This window comes from Chenopodium quinoa, unplaced genomic scaffold (genome assembly GCF_001683475.1).
Source record: "Chenopodium quinoa cultivar QQ74 unplaced genomic scaffold, ASM168347v1, whole genome shotgun sequence".
NCBI classification, from domain to species: Eukaryota; Viridiplantae; Streptophyta; class Magnoliopsida; order Caryophyllales; family Amaranthaceae; genus Chenopodium; species Chenopodium quinoa.
The window spans coordinates 3,142,604-3,161,141 of record NW_018744988.1 but is presented as its reverse complement, the minus strand read 5'-3'; the positions used below and the strand labels follow the sequence as shown (position 1 = coordinate 3,161,141).

Genomic DNA, 18,538 nt, shown 5'->3' with positions numbered 1-18,538 from the left:
CACGGCACGGGCCGTGATGAAGAAAATGATGCAAGTAACATAAGACGAATGATATTTAGTTTTTGTTAGTTTAGCAAGATGATTGAGAAAAAGTTAGGTTGGTTTGTGTGTTATGTTGTTCACAAGATGGCCATTCATAACAAGAATGTTGAACACTAACTTGTCTCTTCTATCTTCTTCTGAGTAGAAATGTTTAACCAACCGAGATTAAGATAACATGGATTTACAAGTTTTTGCGCAATAAAATGGCTTTCATCAGCTGGCACAAATTCCTATTTGTCCGGTATTCCTATTTTTCTTACTTTTTTGAGTTGTGAAGATTCTGGTTCTGCTTGTCATGTGATGTTTGAATTAGAGAGATGTTATTTATTTTAGGACCCTTAATTTCAGGTCGGTTTGGTTCAGTTCAGTTTACTTTCTAATTTCTTTCTCTTATAAAATATTCATTTAAGCTCTATTCAGTTCAGTTCAGGTCAGCTTCAATTAGGTCATTTCAGTTCAATTCAACTCAATTCTGTAAATATGAACATGTCCTTAGTTTTATTGATTTGTGAAACTATAACTATCAATTAATAAGAAAAGTGAGTTCAAAATATGAATAAAAATAATATATTATATATAAGGAGGTAAAAGTGAAAATATCACACCAAGTAATACGTGATTTTGTCCTACTTTAGTCAAAATTAAATTTTTGTTGTGGTAAATAGAATATCATGAGTGTATGTCATTTGATGAAGATGAGCTGAAAATACAAGCCTATTGTCCTTTATAAATTTTATCTATCAATATCAAATGCGAAGTACAAAGTATATTTCTATTGTTTGCTAAAATTGTAATAAGTTAAAAGCCATCTTAAAAATCCTACTCATTAAAAATTACTCTAAAAGTTTTTAAAAAATAATAATAATAAATTACAACAATTGTTTTTGGCTTTTTAGATGGAAATCATATCTTCCCATCCCATATAGAATTACCATTTCTCTATTTTTATTTAGATATAGTAATAAAATTACCAAATTTAGAAAATATTCAAAGGATAAAACGAACTACAAAGGTTAAAGATAGTTGGAAATTAATCTTTCTTGGTCTTACAAAAAAATTGTGTGAAAAAAGTAGTGGTTTCAATAATTGGGAAGTTGGGGGTTAAAAAAGTTTTACTGTTTAAGCCCAAAAAAAGGCAGTCTTAAATCGGATTATTCAGAGAAGAAGATAGGGCCCCGGCGAATTAATCGGGAGTAATTATATTGGAGTTGTGCAAACTGAATTTCTGACTTCCTATTTAACCAAATCCATTGGGCCCACTTTTGTGGGCCCATCTGAATGATATTTCACTTTCAATTTTGTTGTCATTATTTATTTGGCTGTAAGAATATGTTAAAAATATAATTTCAATATATTTGAAATTTAGGATATTAGAAATTTTATTATCCATTTCGTTTCATATTGAGAGTTGAGAGAAATGTACTACTACAATAATTGTACAAGATTCTAGTATTCTAATTATTGGGTTTTCGAATTGTTGAATTTCACGCATGTTACTATATACGTAAGAACGTAACTGTGGAAATAGAAATTGAACTATTCTGTTTTCAAACTTAAGATAATTATTTTCTTCCAAAAAAAATAAAAATAAAAATAAAAAAATAAATTAATGATAATTGTAGATACGCATTATTTGAGATGAAGCGGGAATTTGTCCCAATATAACATAACTGTTGTTCACATATACTCCCTCCGTTTTTAAATACTTGTTCCACTTTTCTTTTTCGACCGTTTTTAAATACTTGCTCCATTTTCTTATTTGGAAAGTTTTTACAATATTTAATTTATTTCTACCACCTAGTGGACCCAACAAATATCATATTTTATTCATTTCATATTCTCTCACTTCCAATTTCTCCACTACTTTTGCTTTTTACAACATTTTATTCTTCCACCAACCTCACTACCTCCATATTTTATTAGTTTCTCCAATTTTTCCTAAAACTCCGCGCATGAAGAAATGAAGCAAGTATTTAAAAACGGAGGCAGTACAAAGTAATTATTAACATGAATTTACCATTAAATTTTTCTTTATATAGAATTAGTCACTCGAGTCGATCTTGAAAAAGTGACTAGTATCCTTCATTATGGGTACCCTTAGTTTTTTTCAGAGGAGACTAAAGAGGTCAAAAATTATCTACATCACCTTTTAAATGAGATGATCGATTCTATTCTCATGAAGAACGATAGGCAAGGCCTCGAGGATGAGTCATGCTATTTTGCCTAATAACTGCGCCCAAAACCATATTAAAAAGTGTCTAATTATAGGAGACCCATTGAGTCCATCATCTTAAATCATAACCAAAAATTTTACCTAATTTTATAATGTTTGATTAGGATCAATTGCTTGCACAAATTCAATCGCTTATAATATTCACCTTAAAATTGTTATCATCTTTTATATTATTTTCAATTGATCATCTCCAAATCAAACAATTGAGCATTTGAGTATGAAATTTGAGGGTGCTCAATTTCTCATGACCACAAACTTTCTCTCTCTCTCTCGTATGCTTTACCTCTAAGCTTGTATAACAATATAAAAAATACATAAATGATTGAAGTAAAATCTTCCTAGTAAAATCATCACAAAGGGACTACACTCTTTTTTCTTAAACAAGCAATACCCATTATGAACCATCATTCTAGACCCAATAAGTCTTTGTAAACAAACAAAAACAATCTCATTATTTGTGCCCAAAATTCATAGCAATAATAAATAGGTACCTCGTAGTTGGTTGGGCATCATATACCTTCCAACGTTCACAATGATATAAGAAAGGCCAAATTTTGATAAAAGTGTTGTATAGCATAAAATCCAAGCAATAATGCTTCATCACCATTCCATTTTTTTTTTCTTAGTCGTTTAAAAAAACACACATTTGTTACATATTATTTGCAATGATTTGACATAAGAAAGAAAAAAATGTCTAATTGTTGCAAATAATATTTAACGGGGTATTATAAAAAATTGGGTAATGTTATACATAGCCCTTAGGGCTATATATAAGCATTGAATTTACTCTTGGAAAATGTATAAAGTTAGGAATTCATGACAAAAACACGCGCAAATCGGTTTAATTAGTGTGTTTTTGTCATGATTTTCTAAATTTAAACAATTTTCAAGAGTAAATTAAATGCTTATACGTAGCTTTTAGGGTTATGTATAGCATTTTCCTAAAAAATTTAATGACAAAATTTGACAAAAAAGGTAAACATTATTTGGCCAATTAGAAGGAAGAAGGCACTAGTAAAGTAAATAAAGGATCTGAAAAATAATGATAAGAAATATGGAAGCAGCTTTTGGTATGATTTCAATTTGTCATTACATGCATGCATGCATTATATATGCCTGTTACATGCTGGTACGAAATCTTAGCCTCATAAATAATAATGATGCAATTGCCTATACATGCCTATGTATGTTATTAGTTCTCTGTTATTGAAATTTGTACAATGAGTGCACGTACATATATAACCTTAATGCCAAGGTAGGTACAAGTTCCATGAATGGATGGAGAGTTGGAGACCATAGATAAAAGGGTAGCCTCTTTCGTTATCGACGCGTTTTGTCTATTTATTTAACTGTTAAGTAGCTGACATAAGATAAAAAAATATTGATTGTTTATACTAATTTTTTCCATTAATTAGATTGATTAATTGACACATTTTCCTCTCGATTATTATTGATCAACATTTCTGGAAAATTTTAAAATTGTTTAAACGTTTTATATTTTAGAGAATAATCCATCAAACTAGGATTATATTCTCTAGTTCTCATTGACCTTGAATTAATATTAGACCATTTAATCTAAGTCATACATTAACCGTTGCATTCACTACAAATTAAAATATTTATTGCACCCTTGTATCTTCATTAAGTTGTCACATTCCCACCCCCTAACTAGAAATATAATGCAGATAGTACTTTCAGTATTATTCAATTCACAGGATTGTACATTTGGAAATTAACATAATACACTGTTAAATATTTAAGTTGGTAAATTTTGTGTAACTCGTATTAGCTATTCACGCGTACTATAATACTCTATTTATCGATAATGTTTAACTATCATAAGCACAAATCTCGTCCTTAATATCATCTCCATTGGTTAGACTCAACTTTGAGTATTGAAATACAAAATGAGTTTTTTATTTATTTATTTATTTTTATTTTTTTCCCTTTAATGGTAATACACTAATACCCAACTCACTTCTCTATTTAGCAACTCATGTGAAGTCCAATTTTTCCAATTTAGCAACTTTCTTTTGGAGTTGTTTAGTTTAGATACTAACTTATTGGTATCCTTTTACAAAAAAATATTATTTTTCTCCTAAAGAAACTCCCTTAAATCTCACCATTGACGATGATTTTAAATACAATTTAATCTTAACTTGTGGTACGTACAACAATAAATAATTTATGCACCTAGAGTCCTAGACCAAGCTGCCTTTTGTTTGTTTTGTGGTTTGTACTTTGTACGTACTAACTCTGTTACAGGTTATGTGCAACGACTTGACATAAAGCAGAGAGGGAAAATGTCCAATCGTTGCACATAATCTGTAACGGAGGTAGTATGTATTAGGTGGGGATAACATTATACGAGGAGTTATTTCATTCCTACCACAATATTTTATTTTTTTAATTTTTTTTACTCGAGAGATATTACCAACCTTAATTTATCTTATTCATATGAAGTGTAAATGTGTATATTTAAATTTAAAATGTTTCAATAAATTTAAATAAAACCTACATTAAATTTATATCAATTCAAATACAAACTACATTTAATTTATATCAATTCAAATAAAATCTACATTCATAACAATTCAAATAAATAGAAGTACATTAAGTATAGTCCAGACAAATCAGATTTAGGGCTTGTTTTCTTCAGCTTAATTTCAGTTCAGTCCAGTTCAATTTCAAATTTTATTTTCTCGTAAACAATTCATTTCAGCTCTATTCAATTCAGTTCAGTTTAGTTCAGTTCAGCTCCAACCAGTCCATTTCAGTTAAATTGTTTTCAGTAAATCAGAACAGACCCTTAATTCAAACACTTTCACAATCTAAAGTCTCTCGTGTAAAAAAAGGTTAATTAATTGGTAGAGATAGTGAGATATCCACCTAATAATTTTGAGGTAACAAGTTTAAGTCTCACCAATTACATATGCTTCTTGTACGTAGGGAAAGTTCTCTTAAATTATCTTCCCTTTTACGGAGTATTTGACATGTGAGTATGTGAAAGATGCTAATTCAGTAGCTACCTATATTGCAAATATGAGCAATAGGTTAAAATATGTACTATTACAACAACTTCGTTATGTCCAACTTCATGGGACGACCAAGGAGTATAATCTACTCTAATCTACACATTATTATTTCAGCCAGTTTGAACAGAGGTATCATTGTGCTAATATTCCACAATCTTAATTACCTGGTGGATATAATTAATTTGCAATTAAGAAGAACTTACGAAGTATATATTATCAAGCAAGTGACCAAATATCAGAGACATCGATTGAGTGTATAATACTTTACTTTACTCTGATCTTTAAAGTCCATATTTTATGAAGACGTGCCGTGTGCCCTTACTTTTGTCCGTAGGAATCACCTTCATTCAAGGAGTAATATATTTTTGTACATTTTTGGCATTTTAGGGTCATTTCAAAACTAAAGGGATATATTTAAAAAATAATAATTAAAAAAAAAACATATTCTCTTCCTATTTGCATCTCTTTTACCAATTCCAATACACATAACTTTATTTGATTTGATGATATTATGCATGGAGAATAAAGGTTATATATTGGTCATGTATAACTTTCCTTATTAAGATTTAAGAAAAGACTTCAAATATAGTCCCTTGATTTTTATGCTTTTAACTTAGAATCAACCTTAATTGAAGGACATTGTTTGAAAGATCAATGCAACTCATGCAAGAAAATATAGAATATGGATACATCGATTGGAAGGAGTGGATTGAAGAGACAACGATGATGTAGGGAGACCTTATGGAAATTTACAACAAACTTTTCAATAATGTTATTGTCATTTCATATTTCTATATACCTACGGCTATACTATAGGAAAATTGACAAAGGTTTTTCTCTAAATTGTTACGACGATATGGAGTAAATTCTGATTTAATTCACCTCATTTTTACTTATTATTGTCAGAAAAATTAGTTATAATAAGATAATTTATAAAAACAATATGAAATTAGTTTAAATAAGTGATATTCAAGTTCAATTTACAACTATAATATACATGTTTAGATCAGTTCTAATTAGCTCAAATAGGTTCACATATATAAGTTCAATTATATTCATATTAGTAAAGATCAAGTGAATAGAAACCATAACAATAATCACGATGACAAGTACATGATAGATTAAACATCGTAGTCCAAAATCTTAGATACACTACGTACTGAATCCGTCACTAATGACCAATAACTCTCAACACCACACGTAAATTAAAGTGCGAACTAATAAATATCCCTACACTACTTCAGGCAAATAAATCTCTATTTAGTTGGTCCCAACTTTTTTCCTTCATTTAGTTTGCTATGTCCAATAATAATCCAATATATAGAGGTCCCTCTTTCCTAGTTAAATTCACGTTTTAAGGATTTATACGACTTGATAAAGAGGGCAATTCATGCAATATGAATATATGATAATGTGGATGAAATTCACGGGGTCATTTGAAAGAGATGATACATACAAAACATACAAAACCCAATTACAAATTGTTGTGTTAATTACATCAAATACGACATAAATACGTTTATTTGGATTATAAATAATATACCCTTTTTGGCAACGTACATGCTACGTAATTGTCAACTCACGTTCATTTATTTTAGTTTGAGAATCATAGATTAATTTATTTATTTATGACATTTGATTTAGATTAGATTATCATGTGATTAATTAATGTACCTATTTATGGATCTATTAAGATTAGGATCTTGTTATTTTTATTTATAGATTCGTTTAGTAGTCATAGCACACGGTTACAGTTGGCTTTTTGTCTAATAATTTATGGTCTTGTAATTAATTTGTCTAATGATTAGAAGGACACAAGAACTAACCTACACTAATACGAGTACTTTGTTGATCCTAGCTAAACAAGCACTCTTATGTGAAGGCCAAATTCCTTTACTTTGACATCCTGCCGATGACTGGAAGTTGCCGCGAGATGATGGTGTTGAGTTGCCTAGCTTGTCGGCTTAGCGTATTTGATGCCATGGTGAGGGATCAAAATGTACATTAAGGATGGAGTGATGGAGTGACCAATTTGTTTAATCAATAGGAATAGGTTCTATATTTGTAAAGAGGAGAGAAAGAATGGGTGATGGAGTGACAAATTTGTGTGATCAATTGTGATAGGTTCTAGCTATATTGTTATTGCATCAATGGTTATCCATACACACTAGTAGTACGTCTATGCGAATAATTCTAAATTCAATTAGGGATAGTGTTCCTTACTTCAATACCTTTTCAAATCATTTTGAGCTGATTTGATTTTATTAAAAAAAAAAAAAAAAAAAAAAAAAAACCAATAGTATGTACACTATGTTATTGTGTAATGAAATATTGATATGCATAAGTGTACATATTATTTTAAGAATGGTTATGGCTTTAATTCAAGTATTTCAATTAGTTATAATATTTTTTTACAGAGGAATGAAACAAGCTTTTCATTAAGTCGTGACTCGTATGTATGGTCAGAAGGTTGAGCATGACCCACAACGCAATATAGTTAGCCTCAATTCCTATGCTGACATTTTTAAGGGGTTAACCCATGATACGGCTCACGTGCAGATTGTGCAATCAAACCTAAGCTTAAATTTGTGCTAGACTACCCAACGTAAAATGATCGATACGTACTCTTCTATATTGGCTTGTCGGGTTAGACTTGGCTCGTGTTGGACCAAAACTTATAAGGTCATATATACTTGTGTTGTTCTTTACTTGCATTGATTTGGCGAAGTACATAACATGAAAATTTAGTGTACAAACCATTACAGGGATCTCAAAATACATTAAAGTAAGATACTCCCTCCGTCCTAGTTTACTTGCAACATTTTGATTGGACACGTTTGCCGATGCACATGTTTGACCGTTGATATCTTTTATTATAAATTTATATAAGTTATAAAAAGTTTATATTAAAAAACTATACATTAAAATAGACCCAATAATTACATTGACTTTCATATAATAGTTAAAAAAGATGGTCAAAGGGAGATGTGTGAATAGTGCAAAAAGTCAAACCGTTGCAAGTAATTTGGGACGGAGGGAGTAACTATCAAGTACAAAAATACGGAAAATTAAAATAAAGATTAAGGAAAAGGTAGGGAATAAAACTGAAAAAAAGAAAAGCAGTGGTACAAGAAAGATAAACAAAGATCGAATCTTTCTGGTAGATGCAAAAAAAAAAAAAAAAAAAAAAAAAAAAAAAAAAAAAAAAAAAAAAAACTGTATAGGAGTAGAAAAGCAAAGTATAATTTCAATATCTTATCAAAAAAAAAAGAAAGTATAATTTCAATAACAATGATGATAAAAACAGAAGACTAGAAAAGTGTAGTGATGCTTTTGCTAGATCTGGTGCTACAAAGTGATTCTCGTGAGCCTTTAACTACCCATAAAGTGTACCATTATCATTCATCCCACGACCTTTACTTCCCCAACCTCATCATATTCATTATTAATTCATATCTTTAATCTAATTTTTCTTTTTAATATTAATTCAATAATTCTTCACATAATCAAAGATCCTTTGTTAATTAAGATGATTTGGTGTGGGTTAGCTTAGAGCGTAGATTTGATCGTTATTGACTAGGCGGGAGAAAAAAAAAAGTGTTTATGCCGTTTAAAGAATGGGTTATTTTGTTTAAGAAATAAACCCTGGTTATCTATAAATGATTAAAAGCTCGGTTGAAAGTTTGAGCCACTTTAGTAAGCTTGACTATAAATTTTAAGATTAAAATGTAGCTCGATTCATTAATTGATCAGATTTTTGCTCTTCAATAGAAGTTAAGTTGATTTGATAAGTTGCTCGGATCTAGCTAACTTAAAAATGGTTGGTTAGGATTGAGATTTTCAATACATTTTACTCAACGAAAAGAGAGAGTAATTCAAAGTATAGGTTAAGATGACTAAAATGTACGTTGTATACCTTTTATAATAACTACAAATATTAGAGATGATCATGAATCAGATTTGAGTTAAGAAAATACAAGTACTTGTCCAATGCCTTTTAACTCAATCTCAAGATTAGAAGAGAAGTGGATATATTGAATTATTGATACCTCATTTCATTCATGTAGTTTTGTGGAGATTTAAATGTAAATCTCATTCACGCAACAGATGTTTAAATTGTTAAGAAGTTATAGTGCTACTCTGTATACTTTTCACCACCCGCTTTTTTTCTTTCATATTGATTTACATACTGCTCTGTATATAGATAGCGTCCCGTAAATAAATCGACCATAAAACTTTAACCATATTAAGCTAGTCGACATCCAAATACTTTTACAAATTTATACCTACTCTTTCCTTTATGACATGATTAATTAAGTAATCTTGGGATATACTTATATTTGTAATTAATTCATTGCCATCCTAATTGATTCCGTCAAACTCACACACACTCTCTCTCCTCCTGTTAATCACATCCATACGTCCATCACATCCCATCACAATTCACACTCATCCATCCGTCCACTATTTTGTCTTCTTCACTTTCCCTCACTTCATTCAGTGCTTGTCTCATTATAATACCACCTGCAACCCCCATTTACCCTTCTTTCTCTCTCCTAAACCCCCATTTCTAACAATCCCAGCAAAACCCATTAACCCATTTCTCTTCTACATTCACAAAAACCTTCTTCTTCCCATTTCCCCCATTTTTTCTTCACTCACGCATTTCATCAAACACCTTACCTGCATTTCTCAAAATGCCGACCCCAGGTTCAATCTTGAGGCAATTAAGCGCAAAAGAAGGATGGAAGTCCACATCAAAGAGATGGGCAAGCTATGGAGGTCGCAACAGCCATGGAAGATACTCTTATGGAGGTGAAAATGATATGGGGTCTTGTTGGAAACAGATGAATGGGATTAACAGTATGTATGCAAATGAGTATGGAGGTGGTAACAATGAAGGAATGATGGCACAGAAAAGGGTGATGGTGGTTGTTGAAGAAACTTCTAGATCTAAACATGCTATGATGTGGGCATTAACTCATATTACTAATAAGGGTGATTGGCTTACTCTGCTTCATATTATTTCTGACTCTGATTCTCATTCTACTGCTTCTACTCTTGCTAGCTCTCTTGGTTCTCTTTGCAAAGCTTGCAAACCTGAGGTATCTTCTTCTTCTTCACTCTGTTTTTTTAAAAGATTGATTTACAGAGAAAAATTAAAACAGAGTAAAGTTGGGATCTTTTGTGTTTAAAGTTTAAAAAAATTATATTGTTGCATTTAAATGGGTGAAAATGGTGATTCATAAAGGTTTATGAAGAAAGTTAAGTTAAGGTTTTTGTAAAAAATGAGGTAAAGATGGGATCTTTATTATGCATGTAAAGAAATCTAGGAATATACTACTTTTTGTTTTATCACTTTGTAAACTTGTAGTTATCTTTGATTATGAAATAGTGGAAAGTGACTTAAGCAAGAAATTTTCATTTAATAATGGGATGTTATTTTGTTGTTGTTTTTTCTTAGAACTTCTTAATAATTAAGCATCAATGTATGATAAATTCAAATGTGTAAATGAGTAAATCTTTGGGAAGAATTCTTCCTAGGTGGGGTATGCCCTGAACTTAAATTCAGATTAGTCAACGTCCAATAAGCTTTGGTAGCTCCTAGTTCAAATTCGGATTAGTCGGAGTCTAATAAATTTTGAATTAATGGCTAAAAAGTCTAGTAATTTTGGATTAATGGCTAGTAGTTCATAATTACATGCTAAATATATTAGATTTGCTTGTAATTATTGGAGTTTGGTATTCTATTTTCAGGTGGAAGTAGAAGCACTAGTGATACAAGGTCCTAAGCTATCAACAGTATTGAGCCAAGTGAAGAAGCTAGAAGCATCAGTGCTAGTGCTAGGCCAGAAGAAGCCCTCCCCAATAATGACTTGGTGAGTCCAATTCTCTAAGGAATTTAATTAATTTTTGTTTTAAAATTTATTAGATCTACCTTATAAAAAAATTTAATCAGATATTTTAGAATCAATTTTAATTATTGTATTAAGCATACTTTTAATTATTGATTTTTTGGGCAGTTTATTTGGAATGAGCAATTCAGAGGATTTTGTGGAGCAATGCATTAACAATGCTGAATGCTTGACAATTGGAGTCAGAAAGCAGAGCAAAGGCATGGGTGGTTACCTCATTAGCACCAGGTGGCAGAAGAATTTCTGGCTCTTAGCTTAAAAAATAATTAAAATAAATTAATTTAAATTAAATTTTATGTGGTTTGTAGAGAGAAAAAAAAATGAAATATAAAGATTTAGGATTTTAGAAGGGAATGAAGAATATTATTAATAATTATTAGGGATCCTTTTAAGTAGTAATATTTGGGGTTATATGTTAACCCATGATGTAATTACTAACTAAACTAATTTAGATCTGTTTATGAAATGGGAAAGTATCATAATCATGATTATCTCCTTCAATTAAATTCCTCTGTAAATTTATTTTCTTTAATTTTGATATGTGACAATAATGTCAGAAATTGTCAGATTTTGAAAATTGATTAGTAACTTTTGTCATAACTAATCAGAATTTAAAACAAGGTGAAGGGTACCTTTAGATTTGTGAGATATAATGGTGCTTGGTTGGATTTTGAATGGTACATTGTTTGGTTGTGGTTTTTATATTGCATTGAAATGAAGACTTTGTATTGCAATCAATAAGGTGCCTTGGAATTTGTGAGGGCATAAAAAATTTGGGTTAAATTAATTTAGGTTGTATAAACTAAAGTAAGAGTAGGACCATTTTTATGTCTTATACTATGTTGTTTATAGTATTTGATTTTATATGATGTCCAAAATTCTTAATTTATGGAGTTTGAAGTTGTATGTAGCCGTTCTAAGTAAAACAAAACATTGAGGCCATCAAAGCCTAACCACCCTTTTAATATTTACTTGAAAAATGATGAATGTGAACTTTAAAGATTACAAAGATGCTTCAAGACAAATGAGAAAGTAGGTGAACTTGAAGAAAGTCCATGTTGCTGTATCATTTACAGAGGTTACTACAAGATTGAGGTCTAGATGATTCCTTGATATGGTCTGAGGAGGGCTGTATTGGATAATCAACCATGTCGATGAAGGGTTGGAACCATACCTGTATGTATAATTCGCGCTTCAAATTTCACGGTTTAAAGTTGAGTTTTTTAGCTCCTTATTTGTAACCCTTAGCATTACATGTATTATCTTCGTTTATCAACTAGGTGAATGTAAATACGACACATTATTTGATAACAAAATCCTTCGTAATAGACAAAGAACATAAGATCCTCATATATCGAGAAGATCTCATCCCCCCGTCTAATATAATGATAGTCAACCATTGAAGTCAATTAAGGCATGGATTAGCTAAACATACATGATAGCAAATTGCTTCGGGTTTGAATACCATTTCCTCAACATAAAACATACATGTGCAGGTAAATTAACGTCAATATAGAACTATTTAAGCAGCTAGTAATACGAGTTAACTGCTATTGAAATATCAGGTGTTTGCTTAAATATAAGCTTCATAGTACTGCAATAGTGCAATGAGTAAACTAAAATGAGCCGAGTTAGAACAAGTTTTTGAACTTGACCAAAAGCTCAAGTTTCGACTCGGTTTTGCCTTAATAAGCTTGGACATGAATAGAAAGTTAGAAACCAACTAGATTACTCCTAAGAGTAAGGACTAAGGAGTACCATACCATTCTGTTCACAGGTCAGTGGCATGGGCTGCGCGAAATGGCTCCTAAGAGATATAAGGCCCGAAAGTTCCTGGTACGTATCTTAAGAGCTTATATGAGTAAATCCACAACTTCGTATTACCATTGAAGCCCCGTGTTAATGTCTAAAATGGTTGGTTCAGCCATTCAGGTAAACCAAACCTTTACTGAAATATGCTATTCCGTATATGCGTAATGCATTACTCCCTCTTTCTCGTATATCTACTTACTATCTTTCGCGTGTATATACTCAATATCATTATCAACCAGAACGTCTATTCTCACTCTACTATCTCTGTTAGATTATTTACATCCACTGAATCCACTCCATTTTCATTATTATGCCAATGTGTTAGCACATTATTCAGCTAAAAAGGAAGTGAAATCAAAATAATATGTAGTTTAAGTAAACACTGCCTACTTATTCTATTTTAACAACCAATACGATTATAACTCTCTTGTTTATAAGACACAAAACATACTGTGCAATATTCTTCAGTCCATAAGCATAAACTATATCCATTTCCTTTTCATCTAATCAGCTGTTTCTATAAAACATACCTATCTTTGTGATTTGCTAGCTCAACATTAATGTGTACTCCCGTCTTTAGGCATAGCTAAATTCTACGGAGAATATGGAAGTATATTTTTCAGAGCAAGAGGGCAACAGCTCTAACAAAACATACTGTATAAAGCACATACTGGCGATGGTAAATTCAGAAATTGAAGAACTTCCTAAACAATCAATACTTCTAGAACTACTACCTTTTTTTCCTCTATATATATGTATGAAGGGTTAGAAAAGAAGCATCTATTGAATTATAAGAATCTAATCATGTCTACACAACAAAGAAATAAATATCATCGTTATCACCTATGTTGTCTTCCTATAAACCTATTCCAAGCACCTTGAATTTACCTGCAATATGCTACTTTTGATTCAGACCTTGTCATCTAACTTCTCATTCACAAGGGGGATCATTTCTGTCCGACTCCGTGGAGTCCTGGGTGTTCTTGGTGTGCCGGGCGGTTGTCGTGATATCAAGTGCCTCACATAGCCATAGAAAGTACACCCAGCCAGGGTTACAGCACACCCAAGTGCATTCAAACCTGATATTGGGTTTTTGAATATCAGCCATGAAATGAGAACGGCAACAGCAACCTAAGAAAAGCAATACAAGCAAATTAGGTGTTTTATTTAAAAAAAGAAAAGAAAAGAAAAAGAAACAATCCACATAATCAGAATATTTAGCAAATATTATCTCGTTTAATTTTTGGATTACATCCTTTGCTAGGTTGTTGTAATAAACTATAAGCATATTATCAAGTAAAGTTCTATGAAAGATGTATTGTTAATCTAATGATTGTATTGATACAATTGTTCTGGGCATTGTATTGATATACTTAATGTTGCATTTGTATTGTAATGTACAATGACTTGTATTTTGGATTGAATTAATAAGCTAAATCGATTGATACTTTGGTTCAGACTTCAGAGGGAGGTTTAAGTTCTTTGAACTCGCAAATAATGAAGGGTAGAAAGATTCAACAAAACAACTTTAGATCAAGGGATGCCAAAAACAATAACCAGAATCATTTCAGCTCACCTTGAGATTTCCAGCAACGTTGAACGTGACTGCTGTAGTAGAATGAATAACATAAAAGATGGAGAAATTGAGACAGAAAGCCAATACTCCAGAGCCAAAGACGATGCTCATAGAAGAGAAGACTGAAGGGTGTGTGTTAAGCCATACAATCACTCCAGGACCTTCAAGTACCAAAGCTGGTAATGCTAAAATAATTGTCGCAAAAGGGGCCATGTAGTAGACAGTATTTATGCTGGAAAAATATCAACACAGAAAAAATCAGTTGCAGAGAAGAACCAGATTACTAAAGACCAAAGAGAAGAAGGTGAATGAAGGCAAACACAGGCAAGGCAAGGTAAAGATTGTAGCAGACAGCTAAACAAGCATATTTGCAATTTGCCCATAGATAGACAAGATTCTGAATACAACCAAAGGCTCATATGAAGAAATGATTTTCATTTTCAGTACACCGCTAGATCCAGAAAACAACGGGTGATGAGGAGGAAAGCAGAAATTCCCCATTCCACTACCTCCCTACTTCACCAATCAGAGCTAGGACAAGGCAAGAATGCATGAACAATGAAAGGTTTTACTAATCATGAATTCCCAAGGTACATTAGTGCGCAATGTTACTGAAGGTCACATTTCCTACTAATCAATCCAGATCCAAATGAAATCATTTTCTCGTATCGTTATCTTTTCCTTCTACTTATCTCTAACTCCCTTTTCAGAATATATAAGAGTATGTAACAGATGGTCGATAACACAGAAAGTTAATCACCGTAAAAATCAGGGATGATCTGTAAACTGTAATGATCTCAACAATGGAAGAAAAACAGGGAGTGGGATGTGCTTCATACGTATAGTAGGTGTCTGAAGAATGAAGCAAAGTTGCTGAGTCAGCCAACAGACGTTTACAGATCTAACAGAAGCCGCCATTCTAAAGTATCACAAGCATGATAATAGAGGTTATAGGTCAACATGTAATGCACATGAAATGATCTTCTTTGATGAATAAAATAATTTGGAAGGCATATGAGAAACCATAAATTTCAGTATTTCACAAGTCCCCTTTATCCTTTCAATTAACAACACAAAACATGAAGAACAATAAAGGTCAGCCTATTAGATAGATCAAGTATGAGGCACAAAGGTCTTTATGCAAAATACATAACACATTGGCAGAGCAGGAAAAGGAAACAGATAGTGATAAACAAGTACCTATCAAACTTGTAGCCATGCAAAAGAGACTCTGCAAGAATAGTTTTGGTTGAGGTCGCCAAGCAACCAAACAAAGCAGCCAAAAATCCAAACATGTTGAAACTAAGTTCCGTCATAGAAGTTAAAAGAATCCCACCAACAATTGGGACCAAAGATGCCCAGATTTTCCACTCAAAGTATTTTCTCCATATGAGCCACTGCAAAATAACTGTTACAATTTATGTTTAGACAAAATTATTGCAGAAAGCCATCTTAAACCAATTTGGAGACAAAAAATCGATAAGTTTGATTCTATAACTGACCAGTTGTTGCTGGAGTGAAGGATTTGATAGTTTGCATAAAGGAGACTGGTATATATCGAAGACTCACATTTCCCAAGACTATGTTGACGCAGAAGACAAATGACATGGGAAATATCCTTTTCCAGCGATCTTCAGGGTCAACTGTTATTAAAGGTTTTACCTTCATAATCTTAATTGCCACATAAGCTCCGATGGAAGAGCATATGAAGTGGACACAAGATACTGTAAGAGGAAACTTGAAGTCCAGTTTCTGTTTAACCAATACCCAAAAAAGAAAACATGTTAACATTTGCACAAATAACTCGCACATGAGTAATTTAAAACAACACATAGTTATAAGTAATGCATGCAATGGCACATTTGACATCAATGGATCTGATCTAAACTGAAGAGAGGAAATTGTTATCTCTACTTCAGATCAATTCAGACGTTCTTCCTAGGACAACACTGAATTACCAACTACGAGTTTCTCTAGCTGCTCTTAATCCCTGCGTTCATTTCAAAGGAATTTATTTAACAATTTAACTGCTTTCAATCTTTCATCACACCATATAGGCATATATAGCACATTCAAAAATTAGGTGAAGACACAAACATTACCATCTGACTAGATCAACATACTTGTAATTCCACAATAGCAAATTTCTCTAAGAAGCCAATAATACCGTCTTTTACAGTAATACTATGCATCATAAGCCATAACATATCACGATTCACGGAAAATAGATGCACAACAGAATTGAGACGTCCATGGTAATACAATTGGCATTCTAACCACTTTAATTATACATGAGTTCCAACATTATAATGAAAATCAATTGTGTAAAAACTAACACGAAACACGTCGATCCATCTCCCTTGGAGGGATGCCAAATGTGATAAAGCAAGAACTTCCCTTTCCTATTTTTTTCCCCTGTTCTAATTTTTTTTTTTTTTTTTTTTTTTTTAAAAAAAAAAAAAACCATTGACAAACTAGAATAAGCATCAATCAGTCGTAACATCAATTGGATCATACCCAAAGATAACCTCCTCACTTAGCAAATGTAACATCACACGAAACTGAAAGCGATTCTAATCACATACAAATACTAAAACAAATAGCAACCATATTATTCAGAATAAATTAGCAACTGGAAGAAATCATTTTTTCACACGATATAACAATAGAAAAACGATAATAAAATACACAAATAATCAACTAAACATCAATTACAACGATTGACACGCAAACCTCAAAATACACATTAACGATGTCATCACAAACCAACAATACAGAATCAGAACAAAGGAAACCTCAAGTTGTACACATTTAAATATAAATATACAGGAAGAAGCTCAGACAACCCATCAAAATTATTAAAATAAGATCAAAGATGGATAATTAATAAACACCCAATTAATAATAATAAAAGGAAAATGTAAAAAAAGACCTGAAAGATCCATTTGTTCATGATGATAACAGTGACATTGAAAGCCCACCATTGAACAATAGCAAGAAGAGATCGGATCACTCCCCAATTACAAAACCCCTCCTCCATTTTTCAAAAATTCTCTCCCCTATTTCTCCACAGACCCAAATAAGAAAAACCCAGATCAAAATCACCCCTTAAAAATTAAACAAAAACCCGGAAAAATTAATCAAAAACCCAATTGAAACAGCAAAAGAGTGAAGAGAAACGAGAGAGAAAACCCTAAAATTGAAATTGAGAAGGGGTTGGAGTGTCATGGAGAGTAAGGGGATTGAAGAGGAGAGAGAAAGAGCATGGAAGGCATTTGGGGTGTTTATAGTGACAACTGACAAGAGAAGGTGAAGCTGTTTCTTCTTCAACTATGTGATGTGAGAATTTTATGTGAAAGAGGGATATTTGTGTGATTTTTTAATTTTTTTTTTTAATTTTTTTATTTACTATTATCATTTGTGAATTGTTGCCATTTTGAAATATTTCCCTTAAAGATATTAACTTTTGAATAAAATGGTGTAAAATTAATATTGTTCTTAGTATTTTGATTGGTTATTAAAGGACAAATTAATTTGAAGGGAATTTAAATTAGTTCAAACATATTATAAATGTTTACTAGAAATAAAAATTACGCAAGTTTATTTTATGATTAAGTTTATTTTATGATTGATATAAGTTCTATCATTCTAATAAGGTCTTATATTGTTCATAATAATTTGATTTGTTATAGGACAATTTTTTTTTTAATTATAAAAAGTTAACAAATTCAAATTAGTTCAAACAAATTCATGTACAACGGAGTAAAGGTTAATAAGAATTATAAAAGTATACATTATGATTAATATGGGTATTACGAAGTAATACGTTTAAATGAGTGAAAAATTAGATAGGGGAGTTTTTTCCTGAATTTGTAGAGAGTTACGTAGGATTTAATTTTTTCAACGCGTCACGTAGGATTATAAA

At 31.5% G+C, this 18,538-nt stretch overlaps 2 protein-coding genes across 2 annotated transcripts; one reads left to right on the top strand and one right to left on the bottom strand.

Moving 5' to 3' along the window:
* Nucleotides 1-9,617: 9,617 nt before the first annotated feature.
* LOC110706705 lies at nt 9,618-11,825 on the top strand. Its single transcript, XM_021884666.1, has 3 exons — nt 9,618-10,415; nt 11,068-11,189; nt 11,334-11,825. The coding sequence occupies exons 1-3, from the start codon at nt 10,008-10,010 to the stop codon at nt 11,482-11,484; spliced, it is 681 nt and encodes a 226-aa protein (XP_021740358.1). The 5' UTR covers nt 9,618-10,007; the 3' UTR covers nt 11,485-11,825.
* A 1,808-nt stretch (nt 11,826-13,633) lies between these two features.
* Nucleotides 13,634-18,141, bottom strand: LOC110706704 (UDP-galactose transporter 1-like). The gene is made up of 5 exons (XM_021884665.1): nt 17,546-18,141; nt 16,116-16,365; nt 15,814-16,021; nt 14,614-14,845; nt 13,634-14,168 (listed from the first exon to the last, which is right to left on the bottom strand). Exons 1-5 carry the CDS (start codon nt 17,651-17,653, stop codon nt 13,947-13,949), a joined length of 1,020 nt encoding a protein of 339 aa, XP_021740357.1. The 5' UTR covers nt 17,654-18,141; the 3' UTR covers nt 13,634-13,946.
* Nucleotides 18,142-18,538: the final 397 nt, after the last annotated feature.

What these genes read in the sequence shown, in the direction of transcription:
- LOC110706704 (XM_021884665.1), bottom strand. Translation starts at nt 17,653, where the DNA reads ATGGAGGAGGGGTTTTGTAATTGGGGAGTGATCCGATCTCTTCTTGCT. An exon ending in CATGGCTACAAGTTTGATAG is followed by an intron (nt 14,846 to 15,813) that starts GTACTTGTTTAT and finishes ATATTTTTCCAG; the next exon opens with CATAAATACTGTCTACTACA. An exon ending in ACGTTGCTGGAAATCTCAAG is followed by an intron (nt 14,169 to 14,613) that starts GTGAGCTGAAAT and finishes TGCTTTTCTTAG; the next exon opens with GTTGCTGTTGCCGTTCTCAT.
- LOC110706705 (XM_021884666.1), top strand. Translation starts at nt 10,008, where the DNA reads ATGCCGACCCCAGGTTCAATCTTGAGGCAATTAAGCGCAAAAGAAGGA. An exon ending in GCAAAGCTTGCAAACCTGAG is followed by an intron (nt 10,416 to 11,067) that starts GTATCTTCTTCT and finishes TTCTATTTTCAG; the next exon opens with GTGGAAGTAGAAGCACTAGT. An exon ending in CCCTCCCCAATAATGACTTG is followed by an intron (nt 11,190 to 11,333) that starts GTGAGTCCAATT and finishes TTTTTTGGGCAG; the next exon opens with TTTATTTGGAATGAGCAATT.